Source organism: Scylla paramamosain, chromosome 38, assembly GCF_035594125.1.
Source record: "Scylla paramamosain isolate STU-SP2022 chromosome 38, ASM3559412v1, whole genome shotgun sequence".
Classification (NCBI taxonomy): domain Eukaryota; kingdom Metazoa; phylum Arthropoda; class Malacostraca; order Decapoda; family Portunidae; genus Scylla; species Scylla paramamosain.
The window spans coordinates 14,223,735-14,248,734 of NC_087188.1; the positions used below are offsets into that span (position 1 = coordinate 14,223,735).

The 25,000-nt window shown below is 44.2% G+C and overlaps 3 protein-coding genes across 5 annotated transcripts in view; 2 read left to right on the forward strand and 1 right to left on the reverse strand.

Moving 5' to 3' along the window:
- The window catches only part of LOC135091859 (methionine-R-sulfoxide reductase B1-like), a 33,929-nt gene extending 29,182 nt beyond the window's left edge, over positions 1–4,747 (forward strand). The window contains exons 2-5 of one of the 2 annotated variants that reach the window (XM_063989893.1): positions 3,189–3,433; positions 3,761–3,933; positions 4,287–4,483; positions 4,592–4,747. In XM_063989893.1, coding sequence (XP_063845963.1) covers positions 3,195–3,433; positions 3,761–3,933; positions 4,287–4,483; positions 4,592–4,744 — 762 coding nt within the window. In that variant the 5' untranslated portion in view covers positions 3,189–3,194 and the 3' untranslated portion in view covers positions 4,745–4,747. The remainder of the gene's footprint in view (positions 1–3,188; positions 3,434–3,760; positions 3,934–4,286; positions 4,484–4,591) is intronic. The other variant, XM_063989894.1, reaches the window with a different exon arrangement.
- Positions 4,745–13,184, forward strand: LOC135091915 (proteoglycan 4-like; the record flags this gene model as incomplete). The annotated part of the gene is made up of 1 exon (XM_063989980.1): positions 4,745–13,184. A coding segment is annotated over one exon (2,841 nt), but the record flags the coding sequence as incomplete, so codon positions are not given.
- A 480-nt stretch (positions 13,185–13,664) lies between these two features.
- The window catches only part of LOC135091855 (angiotensin-converting enzyme-like), a 21,923-nt gene continuing 10,587 nt past the window's right edge, over positions 13,665–25,000 (reverse strand). Inside the window, exons 5-14 of one of the 2 annotated variants that reach the window (XM_063989885.1) lie at positions 22,584–22,727; positions 22,325–22,461; positions 21,735–21,887; positions 20,845–21,014; positions 18,444–18,568; positions 17,313–17,556; positions 16,598–16,696; positions 16,104–16,244; positions 15,240–15,406; positions 13,665–14,781 (exon numbers count right to left, since the gene is read on the reverse strand). In XM_063989885.1, coding sequence (XP_063845955.1) covers positions 14,627–14,781; positions 15,240–15,406; positions 16,104–16,244; positions 16,598–16,696; positions 17,313–17,556; positions 18,444–18,568; positions 20,845–21,014; positions 21,735–21,887; positions 22,325–22,461; positions 22,584–22,727 — 1,535 coding nt within the window. In that variant the 3' untranslated portion in view covers positions 13,665–14,626. Of the gene's footprint in view, positions 14,782–15,239; positions 15,407–16,103; positions 16,245–16,597; positions 16,697–17,312; positions 17,557–18,443; positions 18,569–18,843; positions 18,969–20,844; positions 21,015–21,734; positions 21,888–22,324; positions 22,462–22,583; positions 22,728–25,000 lie in introns of both variants that reach the window. The other variant, XM_063989886.1, reaches the window with a different exon arrangement.

Sequence of the window (25,000 nt, forward strand, 5' to 3'; positions counted from 1 at the left end):
GTTGTGGTTTAAATCTATCAACGACTTTGTTATTTGTCTGTTTTTTTTATCTGTTTGTCTGTCTGTCTGTCTGTCAGTCTATTCTTCACTCAGTTAATCATCCTTTTCTTCTTTTCCTTCCTTTCTCCCTTTTTTTCCATACTCTCTTTCCCTTCTTTTCATCTTCTTCCTTCTTCTCCTCCTCCCTCAGTCATTTATCTATTCTTTTCCTTCTTCTTCCTTCTTTCTTTCCTCCATCCCTTCTTTCGTTTATTCAAATCTCTCTCTCTCTCTCTCTCTCTCTCTCTCTCTCTCTCTCTCGTCTTCTCTTCTCTCTTCTCCTCTCCGGTCTCTCTCTCTCTCTCTCTCTCTCTCTCTCTCTCTCTCTCTCTCTCTCTCTCTCTCTCTCCGGTCTAGACTATTTTTTTTCACTAGCTTCTAACTCATAAATAACCCCTTTTTTTCCCACACAGGTATATATATTTCACTGCTAAGTCTTCATTTATAACTGTCTTGCATTCTTACGTTTGTCTGGCTTCGTAGAGCATAAAATAAAATAAAATAAGAAAATAACACAAAGGAAGCTGCAAGGAGTCATCATTCCTACACGTGGCAGTCCCTGTATGAAACACACCTATATTTTCACTCTGTCATGCAATACATTAATCTATCTATTATTGCAAAGCTCCCCTATTGACTCACCACTAACATCATTAATCTATCTATTATTGCAAAGCTCCCTATTGACTCAACACTAACATCATTAAATAAATCTAATATTGCAAACCTCGCTATTAACTCACCACTAACAATATTTCTCAGTCTGTCTCAGGTATGGAAAGGAACGAAATGGGGAGAAGTGAATGGGAGAAGGACAAATAAATGGAGGGAATAGAAAATGGAAAAAGAACTGTAAGGAAACGAGAGAGAGAGAGAGAGAGAGAGAGAGAGAGAGAGAGAGAGAGAGAGAGAGAGAGAGAGAGAGAGAGAGAGAGAGAGAGATATTCCCTTATATGCAACAAAAAAATAGCAAAAAAACTAACAAACCAGTTTCTTGCTACCCCTCCTCCTCCTCCTCCTCCTCCTCCTCCTCCTCCTGCAGTAGTAATCATGCCCCTGTCAATACCACACGCCCGCCGCCGCCTCTGGGCACTCCTGAAGGGGGGCGAGCTGTACTTTGCAAAGGATTTTTAGGTGGTGCCGATGGTGGCAGTGGTGGTGATGATGGTGGTGGTGGTGGTGGTGGTGGTGGTGGTGGTACAAATAGAAACGTTATGTCAACAAAGGTAAAGCCTATGAAAAGAAAGAAGGGAGAAGGAGAGAGAGAGAGAGAGAGGGCGGAGGAGGGGAGAGAACAAGGAAGGAAGGAAGGGAGAGGGTGAGAGATGGATGGGAAGGAGAGTGAAGTGACGATGACAGGAAGGAAGAAGAGGTGGGTGAGAGAAGTAAGGAGAGATGAGAGGAGCAGGGAAGGAGAAAGGAAAGGAGTGGATGAGAGGAAAGAGAAAGATAAGGAGAGAAGAGAAGAAAGGAGGGAGGAAGGGAAGAAGGGAATGAATGAGAGAAAAGAGAAAGATAAGGATAAGAAGAGAAAGAAGAAAGATAGAGAGAAGAGAAAAGAAGGCAGGTGAGAGAAGACGCCAGGAGGAAGAAGAGGAGGAAGAGGAGGAGGAAAAGGAGGAGGAGGAGGAAAGTGTTTACCTGTGCAGCGAACCTATTGAGGCGTGAACACACACACACACACACACACACACACACACACACACACACACACACACACACACAGGGACGTTTCAGGGCTTTTTATGGCGATGTTGACACTGAGACGCTGAGAGAGAGAGAGAGAGAGAGAGAGAGAGAGAGAGAGAGAGAGAGAGAGAGAGAGAGAGAGAGAGAGAGAATCACAGCGGACTCAAAGAAAGGAAGGGGAAAACGAAAAAGTAATAGAAAGAAATAAGGAAGAGATGAATGAAGAGAGAAAGGAAGAATAGGAAGAAAGGAAGAAAGAAAAACGTAAAAAAAAAAAAAATACACACCAAAAATAAAGAAATAAAACAACAACAACAACAACAACAACAACAACAACAACAATAACAACAACAACAACAACTTCACCATACCCACCACCCTACCCCCCCCATATCTCCACCACCATTCCTTCACCCGAGCAAGAAATGGGATTGAAAACTACGCAATACCTGTAATTAATGTCTTAGGTGCAGGTGACTCACTTAGGCGGCCAGGTAAACACAGGTAAGGACACGTGACTGCCCTACCTGTGTTTAACATGGTACCTGATTAACAGTCAGGTGTGCTAATTGACTTAAGTAACCATATAAATGTAGGGGAGGTTATTTGTCATGTTTATTATAGTCTCCCCTCTATTTCTCCCATTTTATGTATCTCCTTTTAGTTTCCCCTTAATCTTTCTTTATTAGTTTCTTCCTCTTTTTATTTTCCTATTTGTCTAGTTATTTTTTCTTTGTCTCCCCCTCGATTCGTATTTTTTCTTCCCTCTCTTCTCCCCTCTTTGTCTCTCCTAAGGTCTCTTCTCTTTCTCTTCCATTTATCTTATGTTTTTTTTTCTTTTTTTTATTTCTTCTTAATTCTCCTCTCTCTCCTTTCTCCCCTTTTAGTCTCCTTCACTCCCTATTTCCTTCTCTTATTTCCCTATTCTCTTCCTTTTCCATTTGCTTTTATTTCCTTTCCTACCCTTTATCTTATTCTCTCCTTCCCTCACTCTCCTATCTATCCTTTCTCCCAAGTATTATCCGCCCTTTCTCCCTCCATTTATTCCTTTCTCCTCTTTTACCTTCCTTTATTCTCTGCCTCCTCTCCGTGACCTCTTTCCTTATCTCCCCTCACTGCAGTATCTCCCTTCATTCGTCTTGCTTACCCTTCCCATCACCTCCCCTCTCTTCACTATCACCCCTTTCATCCCCTCTCACCTCCCATCATCATAGTGACACCTCCCTTTCATCCCCTCACAGTGACCTCTTCCCCTCACTTCCTCACAAGCTCACAAAAATTAAAAAGGTCACTGGTGCATTTATTTCCTCCCCATGACTGTCTCCCCTCACTTTCCTTGCTTGATTTTCTTCCTATTCCCTTTTCCTTCTCCCTATTCTATTCCCTCAGCCTTACCGCCACCCACTTCCCCTTACAACACCTTCTTGACCCCAAAAATTAAGGTCCTTTTGCTCTTCCAGGTCAAAATGGAGCCCCGTAGATTTGGTCTCCGCCCCGTTAACTCAAATACCCCCAGAGGCGCCCCTGCCCCCTCCAGTACCCCCGGCAGCGCCTCCTCTAGGATACCAAGGGCGTGGAAGCCTCAAGGACCGCAGCAGACGCAAGGGAAACCAAGCAGGATACTGAAGAAGGAGGAAAAGGATGAACTATTGAGGAAATTGACACCCATGCAATATCGAGTAACACAGGAGAAGCTGACGGAGAGGTGGGTGGGTGGTGGGTGGTGTGGGTGGGTGTTGGGTGTGCGTGGGTGGGTGTGGGTGGATTAAAAGGATGGATTTTGAGGCATGAAAGTTGCTGAGAAAGTCGTTTTGTGTGTGTTTAAGTGTGTGTGTGTGTGTGTGTGTGTGTGTGTGTGTGTGTGTGTGCTGATCAATATTTCCCATCTCCCATGAACAAAGGTGAGCGAGATAGCATGCACCTTATCAAACACACACACACACACACATACACACACACATAACAACCCCCTCTCCTCTCTTATAAAACCCTTACTTACACCTAACACCCTCCCCCTTGTTCCTCCCCCCAGGCCGTACTCCAACAAGTACTACAAGCACTGGGAGCGCGGGGTGTACTCCTGCGTGGTGTGCGGGGAGGAATTGTTTCAGTCACACACTAAGTACGACTCGGGTTCAGGCTGGCCCTCCTTCTACGACATCATCGACAAGGACAAAGTTTCGCTCAAGCAGGATCTGTCCCACGGTGAGAGAGAGAGAGAGAGAGAGAGAGAGAGAGAGAGAGAGAGAGAGAGAGAGAGAGAGAGAGAGAGAGAGACTTTTGCAACACACATTCTGCAACACTTCTGCGCCACACCTCCACTACTCTCCAAAGGCTCTAATTGAAGTGAAACGGATTTTCAAGGGTATTTTTTACGGTTCTAGTGACATATTACTAAGATTTTTACAATATTAACAGGAGAAACACTCTTGAGAACCCTGCTAATCTTCTCTGTGGCCTTGGAAGATAGTCGTGGTGAGAGAGCGAAGCGTTTCAGAATACTGGTGCAAAGGCAACAAAGATGCCGTGGTGAGTGAGTGACTTTGTCGTGTCCGCAGTGGGCGCCAACCTGCTGCTGCTGGTGTGCAATCCTTCCCTGGCGCGCACCGAGGTGAGCTGCTCCACGTGCGGCGCCCACGTGGGCCACCTGTTCGAGGACGGCCCCAAGCCCACCGGCAAGCGGTTCTGCGTCAACTCAGCGTCTCTTGAGTTTCGACCGCAGGGCCCCGTCAGCCTGCTGCCTCTGGACCAGACCGTGAGTGAGGGACGCCAGGGGAGGGGGAGGGAGAGGGGGGGTTCATGGTGGTGATAGCATTGGTTCCTAGTGTGTTCATGCCTGTGCCTCACGTCTTGTCTCTCCCAGCAGCAGCAGCAGCAGCAGCAGAAGACGTGGTCACCGCCTGCCGAGCCCCTGGTGCACCTCGCCTCGCCCACCAACTCGTGCTCCCTCGGGGCGCGCATGTGTTTCCGAGTGTCCAACATGGACGCCTGCGAGGCCACGCCGCCACAGTCCTGAGACACGCCGCCCCGTCCCTGCGGGGGACAAGACGCCGCGGAGCCCGAGGAGGCGCCCGCGGCACAGCCTGTACATAAGGAAGCAGCCGCCCAAAAGGTAGGAATCAAAAAGGTCACTCTTGTCGTGGACGAAGAGTCGCTAAGGAAGCCCAAGCTGTCACCAGTGAGCGAGGAGGAGTCCCTCAGGAAGCTGCGCACCAGGACGGACTGGCTCACCACGCCCCAGAACGTGCAGGACATCGTCACCAACCGGGAGAAGCTGTCGGCTCGGGACAGGTTCTTCCTGAGCACCGCATCGCCCCCCGAGGCGCGGCGGGGCCCACTGCCCGCCACCCACGGCCCGCAGGCCGCCGCCAACGGCACCAACCTCAACGACGCCGCCACCAGGATCCCCGTGAGCCGCGCCAAGCCCATCAGGACCCAGTCAGACGCCAACAACAGGAACACCAGGCAGGGCGCCAAGCAGACGCCGCCTCCATCCAAGGGCGTGCTTAAGAAACCCAAGCGGGAGGTGAACGGCGAGGAGATCGACAACAGACCCAGCAACGAGACCCGCCACGTGGCCAGGGACAAGGAGGCCAGGGACAAGGACACCAAGGACGCCACGGATACCACGGACACCACGGACACGCCGGGCGCCCGACACACAGACAGCTGCAATAACCAGCAGGTCATTCCCTACGACGCCCCAGAGACTCCAGTCAGCAACGGCAACTGTGAGTCCTCGCCACTGCCGACCCCCGAGCCCGCCCAGCCCCCCGAGGCCTTCCAGGACGCGAAGCAGCCCGCCTCCCCCCTGCGCAGCACAATACAGCCCCCGCTACCATTCCAGGACGCCACCAGGCCGCCCCTTCCCTCCAGTGATCCCCCCCAGCGCCCCACGCCCACCAAGAAGCCTGCCAAGCCGCTGAGAGGGCAGCACACCGCCTCCAGGCTCCCCAAGCCCCACCACGCCTCGCCCTCATCCAAGTCTCCCCAGCCTGCGACACCCCGCGCATCCTCCCTCCCCACCACACAACCCACACCGCCCACACAACCTACACCGCCCACACAACCCACGCCGCCCACACAACCCACACCGCCCACACAACCCACACCTCCCACACAACCCACGCCGCCCCCCCACAACACAGCGCTGCCCTCTCCGCCCCCCCACGCCGCAGCGCAGCCTCCACGCTCCCTCCCCACAGCGACACAGCCACCGCCAGAACCCTTCCGTGACGCAGCACAGCCCCCAGCGCCCCCACAAGCCGCAACACAAGTCACTGAGCCTCCCGCAGACACAGTGTTGTCATCACCGACACTTGAGGACGCGACACATCCCCCACCAACCCCCTTCAAGGACACCAAACACTCCCCGCCCCCCCTGCAGCCCACCACGCAGCCCCCCCAGCCCTTCAGGGACGCCTCACCGCCGCCTCAAGTCACGGCGTCCCCTCAGGACACTCAAGTGGAAACACTAAAGCCTGCAGCCGAGGAGACGAGGGTTCCCGAGCCCCGCCAGCCTCCCAAAGAGACCTTGATCAATGGCTGGGGGGAGGGAGAGGCGGAGGGGGAGGCAGAGAGGGAGAATAAAAAGGAGAAGCGAGAGAAAGAGGAGAGGGAGCGAGAGAAAGAGCAGAAAGGGGAGCGGGAGGCAGAGAAGGCGGAACACGGGGAGCAGCAGAAACACTCGTGTCGCGACAGCGCCTCGAGTCTGGAGGGTCTGGACCGCCCCGCCAGTGAGGAGCTGAGCCTGGACGGCCTCACCAGCCAGGACGAGGCCGAGAAGGCGCCCAAGGCCAGCAAAGTGTCGCGCTTCGTGCGGATGTTCAATCGGCGTGAGGTGACCCAGACGGAGGCGAGTCTGGAGCGTGCCTCGGGACGCAAGACTCCCAGCCGCGTGTGGGCCATGTGTCTGCAGGCACAGAGCCCAAACAAGGACGACGACGACGACGACCTCGAGTCCTCTAGCGAGGTAATCAAGAGCGAACCCCACCTGGACCAGTGCCCCTCGGGGACGCACAAGGGCGCGGCGCCCCCATGGGCCGACACGTCCAGTCTGGGGGACGTGCACACGCGCCACTCCCTGGACAGCGTGGCGGGGGACGTGGAGGACAAGCGGCGCTCCCTCAACATCGAGGTGGAGAACAGGAGCCTCATCAGGAGCAGTGGCGGCCGCCGCTCCTTCGACAAGCCGCAGAGCCGCGCCCGCCTCACCACTAAGCGGTCCAACACGCTGGAGGACATGGACGACTCGCGCCACGCCCCCTCCAGGTCCTCCAAGACGCTGCCGGCCAAGACCACCGCCGCAGCGGGGCGGGAGGTGGCCCCCAACAGCAGCCCCTTCTACCGGAGGTTCTACAGCCACTGCATGATTCTCCCCGCTAAGAGGCGCAAGCGTGCCAAGAACAAGAGTCGCGACAACATGGAGGACAGCAGCTCGCAGGGCAAGGAGGAGCCGGCCGTGGCGGGCGGCGGCACCGCGGAGCAAAGGGAGAATGACATTGTTACCGAGGGAGAGAGAAAAGAGAGTAAGGAGGCGGCAGGGGGCGGCAAGGACAAGACTGGCCAGAGTGAGGGTGAGGCAGTGGAAGGTGATTTTGACGACTCCCCAAAGAGACTCCCTGTGGTGGACGGCTTCCTGGCGGAGATCATGGAGAGTGTGACGCTCATGGAGAAGGAGATGACGGAGGACGAGGCTGAGAATGACGGCGAGGGCTCAGACGGAGAGGGGGCGACCGGAGCCAACACGGACGAGGATGAGGAAGAGAAAGAGAGGAGAAGCAGCCTGGAGCTCCTGTCTGAAGGCAAATCCAGAGTCAGCTCCCTCATATCAAGATTCGAACAGTGTGGCTCATAGTGGTAGAGCAAGAACCACCACCACCACCACCACCACCACCACCATTACCACTACCACCACCGCCGCCACCACCACCGCTACCCTCGCGTGGTGTACATAACTCTGGCTTGTGTTGACTGTTATTATATTCCAGGTGACGCGGTCTTGGTGGAAACGTTTGGCGATTCCTAGGCGGCTTACTGGTGTTACTGAGAACGTTTTCAGGGTCTCTGTGGACTTTTAAATGCAATAGTGGAAACGTTTAAGTGTTCCCGGTGGCTCAAGTGAAAACGTTTGTGAATTTCTGCTCGCGTATGTGAAAACGTTCGTGATTTTCTGCTGGTCTATGTGAAAATGTTTGTGACTTTCTGGTGGCTTATGTGAAAACGTTTTGAGGGTATCTGGTGACTTAGAATGAAAACGTTTATGAATTTCTGATAGGTTAACTGAAAACGTTTGAAGGTTTCCGTGACTTCCACCGAAAACGTTTAAGGATTTCTGATGACTACTTGAAAACGTCTTTTTTTTTTTCTAGGGTATTCGTGAAGCTTATTCGCATCTGTTAAAACGTTCGGGGTATCTTTGGTGCTTGATTGCGTGAGTGAAAACGTTTACAGGACTCTGAGAGGCATGAACACGTGTGTGGAGACGCTTCGGGCGATGAATTAAGGTCAGCTTGAGTTAAATGAGCGTCTGGAATGAAGGTCAATAAAGGGCCTTGGGTTGAATGAATGGGATATGAAGGTCACTTAAGATCCCTGAATTAACTGAGAGTCTGGAATGGTCACTTGCGGTTCTTGTATGGAATGAAAGTCAAGTTTTAAAAGGAAAGTTTGGAATGAAGGTCAAGTAGGGATCTTGAGTGTAATGACTGGAAATAAAAGTGAGATTTAAATGACACTGGGATGAAGATTATTGAATGGTTCGTGGTTCATTGAGTGTCTGGAACCAAGATCACTTAACCCTTTCAATGCAACACGAGACAACACCGCTAGAAGTAATGCATGAGATCTCTATAAGCGTCTACAAGAAAGGTGATTAAAAAGAATAGATTTTTTCTTCAATTTCTATCCAGTTTAAAGATCGGAGCTGGCTGTAGGACGAGTAAAGATGTCACAGAGTAATTAGTAAATAAGGAAAGGTGTACCAAGTGGCAGTCAATGGGTTAAGGTTCTTGAGTTTAATGGTTCGATGGTTCTTGGTTCGCGTCTCACAGCCCTGACCAGTCTTCCTCTCTGCCTCACTCTGCACTCCGTCACTCTGTCCATTGCTGCCCGGTGTTCACTACGGGAGCGTCTGTCAGCTTGTTCATTATCAGATTACTGACTCCTTCTTCTGTGCTGGACCTGCTTCTAGTCAGTAATTGCGTCCACTTAACTTTGATGTTTGCGATTGGTTGTTTTTTATTATTATTGTTATTTTTGTTATTATTATTATTATTACTATTATTATTAATTTGGTATTTCTCTTAACGGACGTATATAATGACATTTCAAGCCGTGTGATCTATATTATTATTATTATTATTATTATTATTATTATTATTATTATTATTATTATTATTATTACGACAAAAGGGAGACAGGCAAGAGAATGCAGTGTTATAATAAACAAAAAATATATACATATATCTATCTGCTTATGTCCATTTGAACAATTTATAAAGCAAAGCAATAAAATTCAATAAAAAATATAAACTAAAGGAAATCCAGAGATTTTTTGGCAATGCCCTGCTCAGTTATCCTCTCTACACAGGGCGTCACCACCACCACCACCATCACCACCACCCACACCTCACGAACACTTCAGCGCCACACCACCACTACTTTCAAAAGGCTCTAGTCGAAGTGGCACGAGTTTTTAAAGGTGTTTATACGGTTCTAGTGACAGATTAATAAGACTTCTACATTATTAACAGGAGAAACACTCTTGAAAACCTGGCTAATCATCTCTGTGGCCTTTGAAAACAGTCGTGGTGAGAGAGCAAGGCGTTTCTGAATAAGACACTTTGTTTTATGACGCAAAGAAACTACAAAACATTCAGATGAAAAAAAAAAAAAAGGAAAATGTCAGTGTCTTGTAATTTCTTCCTATGACATCCTAGTTCTTGGTCTTTGCAGATTTAAAAGCAGGAAGAAAATAAGACAGAAGAGGTCCACCGCTCGCTCAGTCCCTGGGAAGGAGTCAAGACAATGATAAAAACTATAGAAGTGTTTTGAGATACATTAACCCTTATATAAATTTCTATTCAATTTCTAACCATTGTATTAACTAAGATCTGTGACGTCACTTCTTGAGGGAATCGTTTAACAAATAAATAGATAACTGAAGATACAAATAACAGTAAATTAATAATAAATGAAGCAAAGGCAGATGGTATAAGCCATTAACTTGATAACTGAAGTCTGTGCGATAAATAAATAGACAAACAAAGGTAAATAACAGTAAGAAATAATAACTGAAGTAAGACAGGTGGTATGTTAACCTGTATATATTTGTGCTGATGATAAACTACTAAGAAAAAAACGTATTCAAATGTAAATATATGATAAGTACAAGCATTAAAATGTAAATATGATAAGTACAAGTCCGGTACGCACACACACACACACACACACACACACACACACACACACACACACACACACACACACATGAACATTTCTTTCTCCCTCAGTGTCCATTACATTAAACGCTCACTTGAAATACAACTCGAATCAATATGTAGATATAAATGTTTGCTACTCAAGTTACCAATGCTAATGAAATGCTAAGCGCGTTGCCACTTCCCCGGAGCATTCTGGGGCATTTATTCCTAGGCTAATCTCGATAACGCTCCTTGATTTTATTGTTGGTATTGTTCGTTCTTTTTATCACCTTTATTCTTTTTTTTTTTTTTTTTTTTTGTAAGAGCAACAGAGAGAGAGAGAGAGAGGGGGGGGGAGGATACTCAGGTGTGTCCCCGTACGAAATATCTATGGAATTAACTAAAATTTGAGGATACGTGTCTTGAAATCTCTCTCTCTCTCTCTCTCTCTCTCTCTCTCTCTCTCTCTCTCTCGTCCACACGCTACATGAAAATTTTCCTTCAGTTTGCCACGATAAATGTTTCATATTTCCTCTCTAACACACTTCCCGAAAACTATGTATGTGTGTATGTATGTATTAAAACGAAGCAAAGCAGGCATGAGATGAACCGTGAAGTATTAAAAGATTGGTGTTATATAATTATATTATGTAAGTATGTATATACGTAATTATGAATGGTGGCGTGAAAGGAACACACACACACACACACACAGAGAGAGAGAGAGAGAGAGAGAGAGAGAGAGAGAGAGAGAGAGAGAGAGAGAGATACAAGCAACAAATTCAAAAAGCAAAGAAACAGGAGACATTTCGACCACTCCCTCTCTTAATAATACAATAGGAGATTCATACACGTAGCTACACCACCACCACAACCTAATAACGTACACAAACCATGTAAGAAAGTGTTCAAAAATAGAGATCTGTGAAATGTATTAAAAGAAGCAGTGTGTGTGTGTGTGTGTGTGTGTGTGTGTGTAAAGGAATATACGTAAATGTAGAGGCAATACGATAACTTGTAAAAAAGACGCGACGTAACGAGCTTTTAAAGACGCAATGGTTAACAAGCGCGCGGGTTGTTCATTAATTTGCGGCAGGCTAAGATAACTATTATTACCCATTTAAACCATATTCCATACCTTCCTACCATCTCCCTGTGTATACCCCTATCCTTCTTGTTAACCCTGTCCCCTTGTACCCTCATAAAATACGATGAAATTGTCGTACACACAAAGTCAACAGCCTATCCAGCCCTGTCTCCCTACCTCAATATTTTCACTCATTTCACCGTCTTATACTCACCACATGCGGCGGCAGGTCTCACAGCAGCACCACGGATACACTATCTTTCGTTACACACAAGCACTTGTTATTAATACCGAATAACGCAAAAAAAAAAATTACTAAATAAGCAGCGCCTCCGGCCTAACTGTGTCCCGTCCGCTGGTCACCTCACCTCTGGCGGGAAACTCTTTTTGAATTATCGTACTTTCTTTTCTTTCTATTTCCTGTGTACAATTGCTTTATTCTCGTAACATAAATTTTATACACGTTTCCTAGTTTAACTTTTCTCTTCATAGACAGTGAAATATAATTATTTTGTCAAGTATTATACTCGTATGTCTACCTACCCATATCGTTCATTTAACAGGTATCGTTTTCTGCGTCACATCAATATTCTCAAAAAATGTTCATTTACTATTATTCTTGAAAGTACTATGCATTTCTTTGTTATAGTTTGTAGAAATATATCAACCAGACACGAAATTGAAAGTTAATAGCAATTTTAAGTGGTTCCATGAGACACCAAGACTGTTAGTTTTTAATTTGGTGGATATTTTCGAGTTGGACAAAAGAGACATAATATTGCCTGTGGAAAAGGTGTGCGAGTCTCCAAATTTACAAAAAAATAAATAAATAAAAAAATAAAAAAATAAGAATATAAGGAAATAAAGGAAGATACAAGCAGCCAGGCCTATATATGGCAGCCCCTGTATGAACCATTGTACCACAAAGTCTATTTAGTGAATATTATGAAGCTTGGACTAAGAAATGATGTTGAATGGGGAAGTGTGAGAGTTGCCAAGAAAGTCAGCTAGACATAGGAACTTAGAAAATTTGTGGGGAATAGGAAGGAAATGACAGATGTGTGGGTGTTGCCATAAAACAACTTGAGGGAGAGACAAGTAAGGTATTCTGGTGCTAATCTGTTACATGGTGACTACAGGTCCTTGTCACCATGTACACTCCATTCTCCATATTTCCATACGAGTTGTCAGTATATAAAACCAGAGAAGCATCTTAGAACATGTAGTTATATAGATTCAGCATGACATACCATGCAGTTTATTCTCCACGACTCCATTCTATTAAATTCCAGTGATGTGTGATCTGAGAGAAGTGTCTAGGAGTAAATATGAAAGCAGACTGGATACCAACTAACTTGTTATGCCTGTCCTACAATAATTTTAGGATACTTCTTCACATGTGTTTGTGGCGGAGTGTGGTGGAGTGTGGCGAGAGGTAGCCAGTGTGTTGATGAGTGTCTAAGAGGAGAGAGACGGAATGGGAGGCGAGAGTAACCTGTGTGTGAGGAATAAGAGGCAGTGAGGGGTACTGATGAGTGTCCGAGAGGAGAGAGATGGCATGAGAGGCGAGAGTAACCTGTGTTTGAGGTATGAAAGGCAGTGGGGTGTGTTGTGGGCGTCTGAGAGGAGAGAGATGGCATGGGAGGCAAGAGTAACCTGTGTTTGAGGAATGAGAGGCAGTGAAGTGTACTGACGAGTGTCCGAGAGGAGAGAGATGGCATGGGAGACGAGAGTAACCTGTGTTTGAGGTATGAGAGGCAGTAAGGTGTATTCATCCTGCATACTTGTCAAACCAAAGTATTTCTAAGCAGCATCAGCATTGTATCACTGATGGTGAGTCCTATATATAAGTTCTCATGTGTTGTAGATGCACAAAGGAAAGTACTTTATATTTTGTGTACAGAGTTAAAATGAATTTAAGCTATATAATAAACTGATTACTGAAGGATGATTAGTACTTTTTATCCTGAGACAGTACATGAAGTCAGTTGTCATAAGAACATAAGAACATAAGAAAATAAAGGAAGCTGTCACGTGGCAGCCCCTCTGAGACATCCCTCCTTCTAGTCTTCTAAAGCTCCCTAATGACTTGGATTATATATACATCTTAATACTTCATCCACCAACCATACTACACCAGGCAAGGGCAGGTGATACAAGTGATTCAGATACCTAAGCTTGACAACACAGGGAACTTAGATCAACATTAATAAGAAGCACAGTAAAATGATGGTAGAGGAAGAGAATTAATCCCTTCCTCCTCCCATAGCACATAAAATCAAAAGAAAATATAGGGAGTAGACAGAAGAGGAAGAGAATTACTGTCTTCCTCATCTACAGTTCATGAATTTAAAGCAAATATAAGGAACAAACAAGAAAATTAAAGCCTTCCATCTTCCTATGGTCCACAAAATTAAAACAAAATATAATTTATCATTTACCGCAAAACAGTTATTTATTCTTGTACAGTAAGCATAACGTGTGGTGGAGCTACGTGTCTACATGCCTGTCTTGTGTTTACATTTGGGAAATCCTTCACAATGAGTGGCCATAGAAGAAAACTCTCCATTAGACCACTCAAGGTAAAGTTACAAATTTATATTATATACAGCTAAATTTGTATGAGTCTGTAGATATAAGTACAAGTGAATCTTTACAACAAATATACAACTAGGTCATTCATATAATCTTTGTTAAAATTTTTTACTAGCTTTGGTGTTGATAAAGATCCATCCCTGCCTTGGTCACTTTCAATCTAAGCTGCTTTTGTTGCTTGCAGGATAAACATTTGTTAAAAGGCACAATCAGGATAACAAAATCTTTACAACCTTCATCATAAATATAAGGCATTTGTAACTTACACTATAAAAATATATTAAAACATTTCTTTTTATAATCCATCTTTGATAAAAGCCTCTAGCCATTAAAATGACATCAATGAACAAGGAAATACTTTCATGAAAATAAAAATAACTTTCCTTAAAAATAAATAAAAAAATGGCTTTCACTCCACTTGTCACCAGATGAAGTGTGGCATGGCAGTGAGCAGGCCGGCACTGGTGAGCACAGTGTGTCAGGCAAGAGTGTTGAATGGAGCACCAGGAGTAAAGACACTGAGGGGATATGGAGTAGAGGGACAGAACACACAGAGAGAGTGAGTGTGGGTAAATGAACAAAGAAAAGAACACAATTAAAGGTACAGCAACAGAGATTCAGAGTGAGTGAGGATGAAAGAACAAAAGGTGTAACAAAGTCAGACCTATAGAAGTTATGGCAATTCAGAGAGTGACTGTGCATGATAAAAACAAAAAGTGGAACACGGTTAAAAGTAAAGAAGTGAATATTCAAACACTGTAGGTGAGGAAGAGTCAGGGGTGTAGTCAGTGGATCAGCAGATGCGGGAGAGGAGAGCCACCAGTAACAGCAGCAGCAGGGAGGCAGGGGTGCAGCAGAGCGCAGCAGATGTTGGCTCACTTGTGGCTTCCTCACTCATTCCCTCAGTAGCTCCCCCACTCACTCCCTCAGAGGAGCAGAATTTTTCATCTGTGGAGGAGGAAAGTATCACCAGAAAATACTAACATTATCGGTGAGGAACAGTAACAAGGAAAGTGTCACTGGGATAATCTGCAGAGGAGGAAGTGTCACCAGGGGATACTGCCATTATAAGTGAGTGATGCTATGGAATTAGGAAAATGTCACTGTTACATTCAAAAAAGGAAGGCACTGAAGAGACAATGGAAAGTTACTGATGGGTACCAGAACTGAAACCAACAAAACGTATATAATCACGAAAGATTGCCACTAGAGAAACAAAAGGAAGTGTTACTGGTATATACATGAAAGAAAGCCTCTTGAAGAACAACAGCAAGAACAACAACAGGTATTAAGACGTAGAGAAAACAAAAAAACACGTAAAATCAGCATTCACATTTCCTAAACCACTCCTATCACCAACAAACAGCATCAATACCATACAAATCAAAATCCTGCCACTCTCTTACCAGTCTCCCAGCCGATAAACTCCCCGTGCTTCTCATTGTCCTCCTTCAGCCACATCTCCAAGGGGCTGAAGTACTCCCGGATAGCTGAGGCGTCCATCTCCCGGACACCAGTCAGCGCCTCCATAGCATCAGGCCACTCCTTAGAGGACCCCATCTGTAGCATGTCCCTGTAGAAGGATACAATATTTTTTTGATGTTTGGATAAGCTGTGGGTAGAGAGACAAAGGTGGTATGTGTTTATTCTTGACTAGTTTCAGTCTTAGCTTCTTCAAGGGAACTCTGCTTCCTCTCTCTCTCTCTCTCTCTCTCTCTCTCTTGATTTTCACTCTAATAACAATTACGACACTCAGGAAAGTTGTGAAAGATAGACAAAGGTTGTGTTTATTCCTGACTTTTTTTTTTTTTACTTCTTCAGGAATACTCTGCTGTCTCTCTCTCTTGACTTCCACCCTAATAACAATAATCTGAGATGCATTTAACATAGGAATAACTGTTTGTCCAAGGTATTTATAAGCTCTCCTCCACTGCTTGAGATTATATGCACATTAACTCACAAGTACACACCCTGCCACAGAACCGAACTATGTGAGACTTCCTGCATGGCCTGCCTTGTATATAGTAACAGACCATAATCAGTTTGTATAATGCTATGAAACACCATCCCTCCCTCACTCCCACCAGCTGCAGTGTGTGTGTGTGTGTGTGTGTGTGTGTGTGTGTGTGTGTGTGTGTGTGTGTGTGTGTGTGTGTGTGTGTGTGTGTGTGTGTGTGTGTGTGTGTGTGTGTGTGTGTGTGTGTGTGTGTGTGTGTGTGTGTGTGTGTGTGTGTGTGTGTGTACTGGGCTAGTTTGGCACCTCAACATACCCAAGAGCATTGCCAGCCTCAGTGGATTGGTAAATGTCACACTTATGGAGAGGTTTAGAGGCATTCTGTGGGTCATACTCCCCAGCCTTCATGCACAGAGCCTTGTGGAACTGGAACTGAACCACAAAGCTCACAAAGTATCTGGAAAAACAAAAGAAAACATCAACAAGGTTCATATAATGTTGAGTCACTAAGAAGGTTTAAAAGATTAGACAAGTTTATGGATGAGCAAGACAGGTGGAAATAGATAGGTAGGTTTGATACAGGGATTGCCATGAATAGGCTAGATAGTTTCTCGCAGCTTCTCTTGCCTTATGCTCCTATATTCTAAAAATGCAAAATATGAAATTATGTCATGTTCAAATGTTCTAAAAATACAAAATATGGTTATGTCGTATGTTCTTATGTTCTAAAATACAAAAAATGAAGCTACACAGACATGTCTCCACCCAACACACTAACCGCAGCCCAACGTCATGGCCTGCAGTGCTCACCTGATGTAGGGCACGTTGGCTCCAATGTGATACTTCGCTCCTGGGTCAAAGTCATACTCTGACCGCATCACTGGAGGCTTGATCCCCTGAAGCTCATACCTGTGGGAGGGAAAGAGGGTTAGAACACACCATACTTCACCCTGACCTTAATGTATGCAGTACCAGAAACTTCTATGCACACCAGCTATCCTATACACTCATACACACACCATTTCATACTGTTAGCCCTGTCAGCCCCTGGTGGAAAGATATAGAAGATATAGTCTCACGGGTGACAGTACTGCACCACACACTCATACACACATCATTCACAGTTAGCCCTGTCAATCACTGGTGGAAAGGGACAGTCTTGTGGACCACAATACCACACCCCAGGAGGTTAGGCAAAGCACAGCTGGCCACATACATCTACAACAAGACCCGATAGCATATGCCGATTTACCTGTGTTCCTCCATAACGAGATTGCTTTTTCTTGCACCTACTCCAATCCTTAGGCCACAGCAGATACACAGTACTTCCACAGCAAGGCCTGACAGCATACACTGGTTTACCCCTGCCCTTCATTATGAGATTTCCCAACACCACATCTACTCCAAATCACAAAGAAACATTGATACCACAGAGAAAAATCACCTTACATAATTTAAACCAATGAACAGACTCACTACCAGAGATCACAAGCCATACAGAGACACAGTAGACAGCACTCCTTACCTCAGCCTCCACCACAAACAGTTCCAGCCACTGAAGGGCACTCGACCACTGAACACATCCCAGCGCCACAGGTCCATCAGGTAACCAAATGGCAGGAAGGTAATCTTGTCGAGTGCCATGTTCATCAGGAAGTTGATATCGACCTCGTAGTCCTCCTCCACGTGATCCAGGAGTCCAACTTTGTGCAGGTGCTTGGGTGTGGCCACGCTGAGAGCCAAGACGTCACCCACAGCCTCATGGAAACCTTCGAGTGGTGTAAAATTAGATGGGTTTCAGTGCATGTTGGTAATGTATTACTGTTTATCTATCTCTCAGTTATTCAGTCTAACTATTAATCTATCAATCTTTCTATCTGTCTACCTGTCATTTCAACTAGAGCCTCTTAAATGCAGAGGAGGTGCAGCCATAAGTGTTTCAGAATAGTCATACTACTAACCTTCCTATCCTTTGAAAATTATATGTAATTTGTGCATGGCAATTTACAGATTATACTATGTACGCTTCTAAAAGATGCAAACTATTTTTCTTTATCCCTGGCCATCCAATTCTTCTATTTCTAAGTACTCTAAAACTTAATTTCAGAACATGGATAAACAGAGGCAAATAAGCATAGGTAAATAAAGTTAAATAGGTAGGTAGATAGGTAGGTAGGTTGGTTGGTAAATAGATAGATGGACTGATAGCAAATAGATGGGTATATTTAAGAATCTCTCTCTTTACTATTTTATAACAGTGATTTTACTTCTCAGTACACATATTATTTGCAATGATCTTTCTTTCTTGTCTCAATTTAAAAGGAGGTTCACAAATAATTACAAAAAGTAGATACGAAAGGCCACCTAACAGCTGCTCCCATAATCAGTTTTACTAATTTCATTTCTCAACATTTATATTATTTGCTCAGATTTTTCTTGCCTCAGTTTAAAAGACAGTTCATATGTAAACACTACAAGAACTGCAAACAAAACCAAGCACCCAAAACCAAAGAATAGGAAAGCAATCAAATGGGTAGGCAAATTTAGTTCCAGGTGTGCTGATTCCCCTTGAAAAGTCTAAGTGACAGGAACATGGAAGGAAACAGAATGAGGTGGAGATCAGCAGCTACTTGCCCCTCCTGCCTCGAGTGGTCACCTGGGTTGGCTCCATGCTGGAACACTAAAGGAAGGTGCTTGTACTGCAGGTAATACTGAATGTGGCCCATTTCATGATGTACAGTGATCAGGTCTCGCATTGTGATGTCTGTGCACTGTTTGATCCTGAGGAGTTGAGGGCAAGCAGATGTTTAAGTGTGAGCATTTGGGGGTTTCTGTACAGCACAGAGATAACAAAATCAAGGTTCATATGGCTGTTGTTTGTAATGTGCATGTTCCTCGGGGAGTGTTATGAGAAAGTACAAGGGAAGAAGGGAAGAAAGGATGAAAATAAGTAATCACTATACTCCAGTCAACCATTTGAATAGTATTTTCTTCCACAAGCCAGCCAGCCAGCCAGCCAGCCAGCCAGCCAGCCAGCCAGTCGGCCAAACCCTCACCTGGGTTTGCTCCTTCCCGGAAGATGCGGGGTAAGTGTTTGTACTGAAGGAAGTACTGAATGTGACCCATCTCATGGTGAACTGTGATCAGGTCACTCATGGTCACATCAGTACACTGCTTAATTCTTCAAGGGGAAGAATACAAGGTCTTAGAAATCAAGCTAGTGACAAGCAAGAACTGTCAATCAGCACAAAATAGTGCAACAGAAGTATGTTGTATAGATAACATGTGACTGTCAATATGAAATAGATATTTACATGAATATTAAGTGCTCTCCTACACCTACACTTGTTTGTAAATATTGACATGTAAGAATGCAAACTAGTGTACGTATATATCTGTACATGCATGCACATACACACTCATACATGCACATGTACAATCTTTTCTACAACAGAGAAGTGGGCTTAGAGTCACAAGATAAGAAATTAACATGCCAGTAAGTCACCCTAACAGTTCCTTTCTTCAATTGTAGGATGAGGAAAAGAGAGATCTCTGGAAAGATGTTGACCTCAGTAATTTTTCCCTGAGATCAACAGTGAACATAAAGAAGAAAACCTGTACAAGAATAGAAAGACAGCCTGTACATTAAACCAAACAGAACTAGACATTTAACAATAAGTCTGGGAAAGCAAAACACAGTGATCGTTCCTGAGATCAATGACGAACATAAAGAAAAGAACATATATAGGAACAAAATGAGAGTGTGTAAATAGACATCTATTTATCAGGTCAGGAAAGCAAAATATAGTGGAAGTAAAGCAACATAATCATAGCAAACAGACTCCAGGTAAGAATACATTAGGCTCATACACTGAACAGCCACGAGTAAGGAGGAAGAAATAACAGAAAGAATATATGCAGTAGAACATGTAACCCTCACTGAAGACTTGTGGAAAATTGTGTGTAAGGAGGAAGGAACAACAGAATATAGAACACCTAACCTCACTGAAGAGTTGCCAAGGAAAATTTCTGGTTGTGCTTCTCAGTGGCAGACAAAATAAGAATGAGCAATGTAAAGATGTTTCTTGTCTCTACCAGTATCTCACACACACATTACAGGGAAGACAGAATAAGAAAATAGTATATTAAGGGCCACATTCAAAAACACTTCTGCGTCACACCTCCACTACCTTCAAAAGGCTCTAGTTGGTTACACAAGTTTTTAAGGGTGTTTTTATGGTTCTAGTGACAAATCATGAAGATCTGTATATTATTGAAGGAGAAAGTCTTGAGAACCCAGCTAATCATCTCAGTGGCTTTTGAAAATAGTCGTGGTGAGAGAGCAAAGCATTTCTGAATAATGGCCTTAGAGGTTACATTATCAGTCTTGTATCAGTGTATCAAGTGTAAATATTGATAAAGTAATTAGATAATACTGTAATTTAAAAACTACCATGTGTAAAAAAGTCATTAAAGATATATAAGCATAAAAATTAGCATACATCACACGAATAATGTCTGTTTGCAATGCTTATTTTTAATCATCCAGTTTCTTTCTATTACTAAAATATGTTCACTTCAACACTTAATAATATACCACACTAATACTTATGTCTGTTTGCAATACTTACTTTAAATCATACAAATATTTCCTTTTACGAGAGCATGTTGAACTTCAGAATTTAGCAGTCATTCTTAATCAAAGTACTTACAATAACAGGCATTCACTTCACATTGCAGGATGTGTAAGAGGAACACAGTATATGCCATGAGGTAAATAATCCCCATTCTAATACTCAACAAAATATAAAAATACACTCTAATAAATATATAGTGAAAGGTAATTCATCATAAGTATTCATCATAAGTAAAGTAGTAATCCTTTTGGCATTCTTCTTAGGGACTGGCACCTCAATGGGCCTTTTTTCATCCCTATCTTGTTGCCATAAGCCATTGTTCCTCTTACATTAAAAAGAAAAAAGAAAACAGCAAGAGGGCAGCTGGAGTACACAGGCAACAGACACCACAGGCAACACAAGCAACATACGAACACCTACCTGAAGTCCTTGCCATTACAGAAGTCCCAGGCAGAGGCATGACACACCAGCTCGCGTCCCTGTGGCTTCTCAATGATAGAGTTCTGCCAGAATTCGTCTGGCATGCGCGTCAGGTTGAGTGATGTGAAGAACTCCTCGGACAGTTCAAACATTCTGCGTGCGTTATAACCCTGCATGGATGAGGTTGAATTCAGTGCTTCTCTCAAGATTACCAGGGATGTTTAGCTCCAATTTCTTTGTTCAATGCATATGGTTCTTAATTTCTGTAGCTATTATGGATGCTACTATGTTTATCCCCCATTATTTGGATGTCATCTATATCTAATCACGTGTTTTCATAAAGCTCACTGTATCTTCCACTAATGCTAGGGAAGGTTTGCTCAGAGTACTTTGGTCATTGCTTATTACTTATTGCTGTTGCTTCACATAGCTGTCATGAATCTTGCCAATACAGATGACTCAGCTTACACAAGATTTTTTTTTTTTTTTTTTTTTTACATTTAAGGACAAAACAGAGCAGTGTAACAGGTTTAATCTCCTAAAACACTAATTATCTTCTTATTTTTTTACAAGTTTTCACAGTGCCTGAAAGTCACTACATATTGTGAAGTTATACAGATTTTCAAGGGTGTTTTTACAATTCTAGTGACATTAATAAGATTTATGTAACATTAACAGGTGAAATACTCTTGAAAAACTGGGTAACCATCTTTGTGGCCTTTGAAAATAGTCATGGTGAGACAACAAAGCCTTTCAGAATAGGGCCTTTGTCTGTGCTACCCTGTGTGGGATTGCTGGCCTGATAAAGACAGACATGATCTGACACCTCCCATTAATGTTCTGACAAGCACTAGGGGAGAAACTTAGGGTAGATCAGGGGCACATCTTACCTGCTGCACCATCTGAGGGGTCACATCCACTGAAGTCTTGCCAGGATAGGGGATGACCAGGTCATAAATCTCGGCCCAGGACTGTGCCCACATGTTGCCCATCAGGTGTGCTGGGATGGGGCCACGCTTACTCACGTGCTCCTCACCATAATACTGCCAAGAAAACCCATCACTTAGTTACACCAGGGAAGATAATTTAACACTACTACCCACAATATTCTGCCTTTTTGTTGCAGTTTCCAGCTATGTAAAGCCAAAGGTTATATTACCGATTTCAAAAGTTAGGTAAAAGTAATATCAATGGTAAATCAATGAAAAGCGAAACATTATAATGAAAGTTACTGCCAAAACAGACAAACCACGAGAGTGAATGACATAATTACTCTTTTCTCTCTTCCTTCTTTCATCCAATTGCAAAATGCAAGTTAATGAAAGCCAAAACAAACAAACCAGGAAAGAGAGTCTACATAACCCCCCTTTTCTCTTCTATTTATGTTGGAAAAGCAAATAAATGAAAGCCAAAACACACACCAAAAAAAAAAAAGTCAAGATAATTTCCCTCTTCTCTCTCCCTTCCTCCACAGACTCACCTCTCGCAGCTTCCTCCTGACGTAGGCGTGCAGCTGTTCATAGAGAGGCTTGAGCTGCATGAACAGGTGCTGCAGGTCACTACGGAAGGTGTCGGACTCGTATGGATAAATCCACATCTCACCCATGTTCTCGAAATCTGGAGGGAGAAAAGAGAGAGGGAAGAGTTAACACTGCCAGCTGACATCATATTTGTAAGACAGTGCTGTTAGATGGAGACTGATGAAAGCACACGTTTGAAGGCAGCATACCCCACCTTACCATTGAGTTTCGCGGCCTTGTTGGCGAGCTTAACAAACTGCTGGTAGTGACCTCTCATACGTCTCCCAGAAGCACTGCGCCACATCTTCCACACGTGCTCCAGCTCACTATAGTCCCGGCTGGTGCGCAGGATCCTCGTCAGTTCTGTGGGAGGAATGGGGAGGTTACCAAGGGCTTGCTGCGAGGGTCGTAATCAGAAACATTGCTGCACCGCACCCCAACTACGTTCAAAAAGCTTTAGTTGAAGTTACACGGGTTTTTAAGAATGTTTAAACGGTTGTAGTTAACGATTAAGAAGATCTCTACGTTAATGGCAGGAGAAACACTCTTGAGAACCCGGCTAATCATCTCTGTGGCCGATGAAAATAGCCGTGGTGAGAGAGCGAAGCGTTTGCGTCTTGCCAACAAATCGCTCCCGCCGTCAAAATTGCTCTCGGGAACAAATTCGACTGGAGTCAACGTCTGTATGGAGTTATACTGGCAAATTAGTATTGCTGTGGCACAACTGAGAGAGAGAGAGAGAGAGAGAGAGAGAGAGAGAGAGAGAGAGAGAGAGAGAGAGTTATTTTGTCTTGAATGAGTGTCTGTTCTTGAAAGTCTGATTCAGTACAGCTTTGCAAAGTTTTCCCTAACATGTGATGTCGCTGCAGATCACGTGATGGTAACTAAGTATTACTACAAAACTATAATTACTCTCGCAAACGAAATTTTTCTGGTGTAAATTTACCTCTAACCAGCTAAATGGACCTCCTCTAATTGCATCATACCTCCTATATAACATGAGAACACTCAGAAATTGATCTCAAGGCTTCGTTGTTTTTCTTTCGTGGAGACTCTAGTGAAGATTCTACAATTATTTTGTGAAAGGCCTTAAAGATGCTAGGTGTACATTGATTTGGTGTTGGGAACTGCTGCATGTCACAGTGAAAGGGTGACCCGTCAATGAATCCTTGGCCCGGCGCAAGCAGGTCATCACGGTAAGAGTGATGCCAAGAAGTGAAATCTGTGTCCCGGGCCGCCAAAACGTATACGTAGGTACCCTAGGAGGCGAGACCAGCTAGTACCTTCTTCGCTTATTATTCGGTAAAAATGACGTACTTTAGAAAGCGAGATTTCACTCAGAAGATTAGGAATATTTTTTTACTGGATTCTGACAAAAGTGAATGAGATCTGGCCGCCTCCGTGGTGACGCTTTGAAAAAAATTAAAGTTGAGAGTAAAGTATCCTTGGATATTGAGTTTGTATTATGGAAATGTGACGCGAGCTTCCTTGGCATGTATTATGAATCACTTAAGTTAATATACCGTGGTGTTGCAGAGAGAGAGAGAGAGAGAGAGAGAGAGAGAGAGAGAGAGAGAGAGAGAGAGAGAGAGAGAGAGAGAGAGAGAGAGCATAGGCTAAAACATACAATCTTCCACTTAGCCAATGATTTTACCGAGAAGAGTTAGGAGTACATTTTCAAAGATACCCTTAGCGACAACAGCGGGGTGCCCTTGGAGATTAAAGATACGGATGAAAGTTTACTGAGAAAGTAAACATATGAAGGCGAAAGTAAACGAGTTTATGAAGGTGAAAGAAAGAAAGGAAGCTGGTGACTGGAGAAGTAGGAAAGAAAGAATAAGAAAGGAAATTCGTGGAAGGGAAGAAAATGGAGAAAGAAGTAGGCAAGAAGAGGAGGATATATATGTTATAAAGGGGAATGGACTGGATAAGAAACTGGAAGGGTAGGAAGGAGTCAGACAGATAATTCGTGGAAGGGAATCGATGAAAAAAAAAAATAAAAGTAGGCTGTGGAGATAAGAGTAAAAACGAGATATAGGAAAGAAATTTTGATGAAGGGAATGGAAGGAAGAGGGGTGAAGAGACTGAAAGAATGGAGGAGAGAAGGAATAAGAAAAGAAAATCTATGGAGGCGAATGGAAGGGAAAGGACATGTGGAGGATCAGTGGATGAAGAGTGGATGAGGTGGCGGTTCAGTACTACTAACTTTCACGAACTCTCTCTCTCTCTCTCTCTCTCTCTCTCTCTCTCTCTCTCTCTCTCTGGCAAGTCGTAGTGAAAACCAGTCCTCTGCCAACCAGTAGATCGAAAAGTTTCACAACATGCGCGTGTCTATGCCCATTACCAGTACCTGTCTCCCTTCCCTCTACCTGGCCACTCCCTCACGTGTTCTGGTCCACCTCACCTGTTCCTCGCCTTTACACCTGTGCTATTTAATCGGTGATTTATAGTTAGATGTGACTATTACCTGTATTATGTGTGTGTGGTAAATGACATCTACTACTACTACTACTACTACTACTACTTTAAGGACAAGGGAACAATAGTTTGAAGATGTTAGCATAAACACAACAAAACTAGTTAAAGAAAGCACTCTTACACATGACCAGAGAGAGAGAGAGAGAGAGAGAGAGAGA